Genomic DNA, 8,160 nt, shown 5'->3' on the forward strand with positions numbered 1-8,160 from the left:
TTCTATTCTTCACCATCCACTGTTTCCCAGAAGGAAGTATGAGGGCAAGACTTTTGGCCATGAAGAGGCTGATCTTTCACAATCCCCGAATATTTCTTGAAGCCTAACTTTCCACCTTCCCCGCCCCCTCCCCCTTTCCCAAATCATCCCTGTCATCTTTTAAATTTCTTAACTAGTTAAGTTTCTTAGGAACTTGAAGGAGAGTTGTTTAGACTTAGGCAAAAAAGCGGAGCGGTTGTAATAAAAATAATCTGTGGCTTATCAGTCATTTGGATAAACCCCTCTAGCTCCCTTTTCAAACCATTACTACCTTCTTTCAAAAGTGGCTTAATTGGGGCTAAATGTACATCTAAAAAAGTAAAATTGTCTCTCACTGAAGTAGTTGTTAATATGCCTTGATGTGTTCTGTATGTAAATAAAAAACTCTGCCCGCTTCATTTTACAGCTTTTCTGATTTATCCGTCATTAGATATAAGCCGTAAAACCACCCTGTAAACAGCTTCCTTTTAGACCAGAACAGAATGTCCATGTTTCTCTCCCCATCTCAAAAGTGGCAGCAGTTATCTAATGAGATTCTGACCAGTACTGAGTCCCAGACCTCTCTGCGTTCAGTGTCCACAGATCACTGATCCTATGCTGTGGATCAAAAAAACACAATCTCCTTGCAGCTGTGGTCAGAACATCTTGCTAATTTGCATTCGTACTTGAGAAGAGGGGAACAAAGGTTACGTGTGGACATGATGCCAGGTTTTTGGGGATGAGTTACAGATGTAGGAGTAGAGCAAGCACAGGTAAGGCTGTACAAGGGGGCAGGGGACCAATTAAAAGGCCGTCACATTTTCTCTAAAACAATACTTGCTCACTCCTAACACAAAATTCAAGGGTAGGTTTAAGAGGAGAAAATGGGCTTAAGTTCTCAATGCTATTTAATAGCCTACCCAAAATGCCTATCACAAGGGAAAGAGGTCTCTGACCACTGCCGCCCGATTCCATAAAGAGCAACAGGACTTAGACATTTAAGTATTTTACTCATCTACAAAAACAAGTATATCGAGCTGGTTAACCCACCAACACATTTTGGGTATCTACTACCTAAACTAGCTAAATTAAACAGTACTTTCTGGTGAGTGTTTCCTAGGATTTGTGCCATCTTTACTCAAACAGTCAAGCATTAAACTACTACCTATTTGCTGTAAACCTACAAACATCCTGTTGACACATACAAGACAGAATTGTGTCAGAGGCATTTATCTTTTCTTACTGGTGAAGGAACAAAACATACTGGCTGGAAGGTGAACTCCATTCCTGTTTTGAAATCTGGTGGATGCTCTGATACTAGAAAATGTCACATTTGTAGTTGCCTTTGAATTCTCTTTTAACTCCCCGAAGAAGTCACTAGTCTGAATAGATTTTTGGAAAATAAACAAGAAGCAAAGAACATGCAATGGACACTGATATTTGGTTTCAGATCTATTAAGCCAGACTGTAGCCAAACTATTTCTAACTGGAGTCCACATTACCTGAGCAAACACTCATTGGCAATACTGGATGTCTAGTATGGAAATGGCCGGTCTATGCACCCTCTGAGTTATGGATCAGGCAGTAGTGAGTGCGTAACAGAGATATCCATGGAGATGAAAGATTCGGGCTCTGGGCCAACATTCTTCACTGATTTACCACATGACCTCGGGAAATTCCCTACATTGCTCCAAGTTGCTTTCCCAAGAGTAAGAGAGAGAAAATTAACCGTCTGCGTATATAACACACTTATTATAACGTTCAAAGGAGAAATGTACTGTTATAAAACTGTACATTAGCTTAGCCAAAAATCGTCTGAAGAAAAGACAGAGACTATGGATCCATTTTTGTTAAAATAACTTAAATAAAATAACTTAAAAAGAATTAGAAAAGTAAAATCACTTTAAAAAAATCAAAATGAGCTGCATCTTCTAGAGTTCAATGACACTGTCAAGTATCAATAGTGATTATTTCAAAGGCTTAGGGATAGTGTACAATATCAAACAACTTTCTAACATACGAATTTTAAAGGTAAAAGCCAGTAAACAACTCAGACATTGTGAAAGAACAGTTACATAAACGAGGGTACATCACAAAGTCGCCAAAGGTTAATAAAACAGGTACAACAGAAGAGTAGACATTAAATAGTTTTAATGAATCCACTTCCTTTATTGCAGTAACCTCTGTACAAAGCAGCAACTGCAATACTCAACGTTAAAACATTAGAAAAGCATTTGTGTGACAGTTATAGTACAGTATTATCAAAATATTACATTTTCAAACTTAGTAGATAAACATCCACCAGAGCTCAAATCTTTAAATTATTTCCATAGTCTTTAAAAATAGGTAATGTCAGAAAGCATATAAAAAGAATGCAAAAGGAAACCTAAAATACAATGAAATAATGTAACAAATAAATATGATTTAATTAATCATCAGCTTAACACCATTCTCTCTAAACCCAATGAGTATTTACCTATAGGAATAATGAACTGTCAAATGCCATTGCATATTTATTTCCAAGTTATCACCAATGATTAGAACTCAAAAAAAAATTGGCATTAAAATAATCAAATTTAGCATAAACAAAATAAACTAGAATAGCTTCAACACTAGCTAGCATCTCTAAGAATTGTTGAAATTTATTAGAATACTACAACAACCTTGAAAATTTTGACCTGGTGTCTAGTGTTAAATGAAAGTAATTTTTTTTTAAGTGAAAAGCTTCTTACATTATTTCACAGACAATATTACCCTCCCCCCATTATGCATATTTAGATATATTTTATGTACTTTATACACATATGTAAGATGCATGACATTTGGTTCCTGCAGTACAGATCACAATGATGGTTTCCTGAATGGGAAAAACTTAAAAAACAAAACAAAACAAAACAAAAAACAAGTGTACCTGTGCACATTTTCAAGATAGCAGCACTCAGTTCATGCCCTATTATCCATTTAAAAAGTTCAAACATGGTATTGTTTACTGAATATATGACATTTCTACGGTCTTCCCCTGAAACACTACAAAACCTGCAATAAAGGGAACAATGCTATGAGTTATAATGAAGGGGAACAAAAATCCTAGAAAAACAATTACTTCATTTTAACATTCTGAATTCAAAATGATCAGATCTCCACTTTTCATTTCGTTTATGCTCATGCAGCAAAAATACTGCACTACTGACAGCAGTAGTGATTTTAACAATATCTACCAAGATTCATGAAAATCTGCATATATTCTTCACCACCAAAATTTATACCAACGAACTGACTGAACAGTAGAGGACGTGTTCTCCATTTATCACTGAACAGTAACTGTGCGAAGTTACGTGCCCTTCTAATGATCACCTTTGTTCTCCGTGAATCCTGTATCTTTCAATCTAATTTTGAACTTACGTCTACTGAAACAAAAAAATGTTAATTGAATGAATCTTGATCACTTTAAAACGCAAAAAACCAGCAACATAAATGTCATTATATATACACATATGCATCTGTGTATGCATATACACATACATACACACATACAGATATGTAGACATATATCCCTTGAAATGTTTTTAGGAAATCCTTCCTTGAATAAAAAATGAAAAACTTCACATTAATAATCGTATATAAAGCTTTTAGTAACAGTACATATGCACTGTCAAAATTGTACTAGTAGACTATGATGTCAAAACAGACATTCCAAAAGCACAAACTGGCAGTTTTTCTTAACACAAAAGTTTTAAAGTATTAAGAATGGATTAAATTTAAATGTTCAGAATAATCTGTTCAAACCTGAGTATATTAATTAAGACTAAGTGTACTTGACAATTGAATGAATTAAGCCTAAAAACATTTCACTAAGAAACCAGTGGTCCATTTAACCATTTGATGAAACACTAAAAATTTTAATGATTTATAAAGGATATGTATAGTGGAATCCCACATATTGTTTACTGAAATATTTTACTTAATGACATTGCTTTGTCTAATTTTCAGGAAAAATCTTTTAGCATTTCCTAAAAGTCCCTCAAAATTTGAGGAAAACTCTAAATTAGGACAGATCTCTCTTCTTATAGATACAAATGATTTTGAGGACTTTGGTCTAAAGAATGGCAATACAGGATTTTTCAGCATGGTATACAGAAGTACTGAATAAATCTTCACCCTTCCCTAAGATTTCAAATAAAAATACAAATAACAGCCAATTAGAGATTTTAAAAAAAGAAAGGTTTATTGGGTCTTCTTTCCCTAGATCCACAATTTATACATACCCCTACAAACCTAACCTTGGGGTCACTTTTTGGCTACCATTTTTGTTTGTCTGTTTTGGGTTTTTTTTTTTTTTTTTTGCATTTTTCATTAACCTGCCCTAATTCTTGCCTTTAGTATCTAACAGATACCTTTATAAAAGTAATAGAAAACATACAGTACTCAACACTAATTGGTCAATGGAAGAAGAAAACAGTGTCCATTTCATTTTAAGTGGGAGAGACTAGAAACGAAAATAACAGCTGAAGGCAAAATTTGACATTCTATAAATTTATAAAAGAGGATATATGGATGAAATTTGGTTAATTTCAGAAGGCACCTCAAGGCTAAAGGCTTTTTGTACTCCTTTCATCAATCACAAAATAACACACTTTTATTGCTATTCAAGTAGCAAAGGAAAACTTTACTCTCGTGAGCTTCAGTCCAACAACAAGGAATCATCATCATTCATTAAGACTGAAATACAGAACTGACTAAAACTGAAGTCTCCATACACATATCAGTGGAGCAACTTCCCTGTGTGCTTTCAAATTAATGAAAAAGTGAAAGAAAAGTCACAGTTCGCCATTGTGATGTTAATGTGTCATTGAAGATTTCAGTGACTTCACTAGGCACTCAAGTACCATCTAGAGGGCTGTCCACTGTACAGGGCCTTTAAGAATAGAAGGTAAGGACACTCTGATGGTTCCCACGGACGAGGAGAATTGGTGGTAGGTCCTTCGAAAGAGCTTCTAACCATGCCATATAGAGAGCGCTAGAGACAGCACCTTTCCGGGCAACTGGCAGACTCCTGGTATCAAAAAAGAAAGGAATGAGGCCATGCATTTAAGTTGAAAAAAAAAAAAACTGTTAATAAAAATTATATATTGAGTCACTAATAATAGTAACTAAGAGTCCAGTGGTTATATAAATCATTTTGGAGTGCAGGCAAATTGTGAACATGGTATAGCAGTGACTATACTCATATCACTATTCCCCCTTTTTCATGTTTGAACAAAAGCTTTTTAAAAATTCACCTAATAAGAACAGAAATGAGTATTTCTATAAACAGCAACACATTTGGTATCTAATGTTAAACCTCTCATTCGCCTTTCCTCAATAAGGATAGAATTCTTCTAGGAGAAAGGAATGTTTCTACCTAAAGTAAGAAAGCAGAAACCACACATGGGTAAATGAGATTCAAACATAATTAATTCTACGTATTAATTTTCAACTTCTCCTATCTTTCTGGGCTTTGATTTTTTTTTTTTAAAAGATTTTATTTATTTATCTGACAGAGATCACAAGTAGGCAGAGAGGCAGGCAGAGAGAGAGGAGGAAGCAGGCTCCCTGCTGAGCAGAGAGCCCGATGCGGGCCTCGAGCCCAGGACCCTGGGACCATGACCTGAGCTGAAAGCCGAGGCTTTAACCCACTGAGCCACCCGGGTGCCCTGGCTTTGATTTTTATCTGTAGATAGTGGTAGTAGTGACCAGCTGCTTTGGGGAGTGTTTCCAGATTTCTGTTTTAACATATTCCATTACAAATATCTGATCAGCAGCCGCAAAAGCTGAAATTTCCTGCTGTATTGTTTTCTGTTAATCAAAATAACAATCATCTGGTAATACTTTATTTCATCATTTGCCCTATTTTTGGAGGCCTGAACTTTTTTTTAACCTATCTAAGGACCCTGGCTCCATGATGGAGAAAATCTGGGTTCAAGTAATATGTAACTAATCTGACTCAGTAAAAGAACAGCCAGATAGCCCCTAGATCCAAGAGAGGACAGAACGTCTGTCTGTATAATTTGTGTGTGAAACACAGGGGTGTAGACTCAGACAGGAACCACTTTTTAAAATTTCATCCCCAAGATAAGTTGATGGTATTATTTCTATAAGGATGTTGTCCTGGGTCCAAATTTTCCTTTTTTTACACTTTTAAAAAAAAATTATTATTTGAAGTACACTCTACCCTACAATGTGGAGTTTGAACTCAAAACCCCCACATCAAGAGTCAAATGCTCTGAATGAGCCAGCCAGATGTCTCACACCTCACCCTGGGGTCCAAATTTTAACTTGAGGCCCTCATACCCCACGAAGACTTAATGGCTATGTCGTGGTGTCCTTCAAGCTAAGGAATTTTTAAAAGGTGGGAAAAAAGATAAAAGAAAAATTCCAGAATAAACTATTATGAAAAAAGAATGACTTAGATTCATATAAACTTAAGGTTAAGATTTTTGTTTTACTTTCCTCCCCCCTTAAATGATTTCTCTATATGCTTAAAGCAAAGTATATTAACAAAAGTTTGTTTTTTCTTCCTTATAACTGTTAAGTCATTACCGAGGTTTATGTAGGTATGTACTTGGCATGAAAATTGATCCAAATTGCAACATCATAAAATGAACGCTCAAGAAAATCTTAGTATAGACAGTACTTACATGACAATGATATTAGCTGTACTTGAATGTTCCTTTAATAATTCATTTAACCTGATCTGCCGGTAGGTCTGAAATGAAACAGGACAAAGTCATTCCTGAACCATTTGAAAAGCGGAATTTAGAGTAGTTCATAGAGCTATAAGTAAACAAAAAGAAATCTTTTCACTTACTTTTTGTAAGTAAACAAAAAGAAATCAAAGGAATTTTGCTGTAATAAAAATATCCATCCCTTAATTTAGAAAAGAACTGAGGATTTATACACACTGTTCACATACAGATCCAATTTAGAGGAGACTGAATTTATTCCTCCCATAACAAATGACAGTTCCTGATACTTGTGTCTTCCTTATTTTTTAAAAAATCAATGGAATATTAAGAAAAAGAAAGCAGAAGAGACAGAATACCTTGGTTTTATAGAGTTCAAGCTCATTGTCTGTTATTCGCCATGGTTCATCTTCTTTCATTTTATCTGCAATATCTTGTTCTTTGTCATCTTCATGAAGTCTGTATGGCTCAATCATTTCATCAAAAGCTACAATACTTAAAAAAAAAAAAAAAGACCCAGAAAGATTACTGACAATTAACTTCAATTCAAATTCCTTAACCCTAAGATCTCAAATGCTAAATTAGTACTTGAGAAGTTAGTGTTTTCCATCTATTATGCTCTTCCCCACACCCTAATTTATAACCATCACTTTGGCAACCTATTTAGAAAATAGTAATTGTTAGTTTCTCAAACTGATAAGAAATTTATTTTTTTTTTAAGATTTTATTTATTTATTTGACACAGAGAGATCACAGTAGGCAGAGAGGCAGGCAGAGAGAGAGAGAGAGAGAGAGAGAGGGAAGCAGATTCCTGCTGAGCAGAAAGCCCGATGTGGGACTCGATCCCAGGACCATGAGATCATGACCTGAGCTGAAGGCAGCGGCTTAACCCACTGAGCCACCCAGATGCCCTCAAACTGATAAGAAATTTAGAACTGGATTCACAATAACAGAATTGCAATTTCAACTGCTCACACTCACCTGTCTATATTTAACCCCTGCTCCTATGCCCACCACCCCCTCAACCTACATACATTTTCATCACAGCTGCCAACATGATCCTTTTGAGCAATATGTCAAATTGTATTGCTCCTTTACTCAAAATACTCAAATGCTTTCCTAGTTCAAGTACCAATAAGCAAAAAGAGGAATAGTAGTAGAAAAGGTACTAGAATATTCTGAAGAGAGGAGTGGGCAGATAATGAACATTTAAGAAGATGCAGAATTAATCTCTAGATCCAAAGATACTTAATAGGATAAAAGACAGTGAAAGAACATTAACAACATTCTAATCCTCTATGAATGTGCAAAACATTTTTCAGTTTCAAGCCTCATACAAAGCTCCTGGTATATATTATTTTATAAAAGGAAATAAATCCTTCCCTGATCCTAAACTTACAAAGTGTACCTTGTTATTTTA

At 35.1% G+C, this 8,160-nt stretch overlaps 1 protein-coding gene across 2 annotated transcripts in view; it reads right to left on the bottom strand.

Annotated features, from left to right (window-relative positions):
* Window positions 1–2,152: 2,152 nt before the first annotated feature.
* The window catches only part of SLC12A2 (solute carrier family 12 member 2), a 104,294-nt gene continuing 98,286 nt past the window's right edge, over window positions 2,153–8,160 (bottom strand). Inside the window, exons 24-26 of one of the 2 annotated variants that reach the window (XM_045075224.1) lie at window positions 7,100–7,235; window positions 6,696–6,763; window positions 2,153–5,071 (exon numbers count right to left, since the gene is read on the bottom strand). In XM_045075224.1, the coding sequence (XP_044931159.1) occupies window positions 4,936–5,071; window positions 6,696–6,763; window positions 7,100–7,235 (340 nt within the window). In that variant the 3' untranslated portion in view covers window positions 2,153–4,935. The remainder of the gene's footprint in view (window positions 5,072–6,695; window positions 6,764–7,099; window positions 7,236–8,160) is intronic. The other variant, NM_001310166.1, reaches the window with a different exon arrangement.

The sequence above is a fragment of the Mustela putorius genome, unplaced genomic scaffold (assembly GCF_011764305.1).
Source record: "Mustela putorius furo isolate JIRA1106 unplaced genomic scaffold, ASM1176430v1.1 tig00000145_pilon_pilon_pilon, whole genome shotgun sequence".
Classification (NCBI taxonomy): domain Eukaryota; kingdom Metazoa; phylum Chordata; class Mammalia; order Carnivora; family Mustelidae; genus Mustela; species Mustela putorius.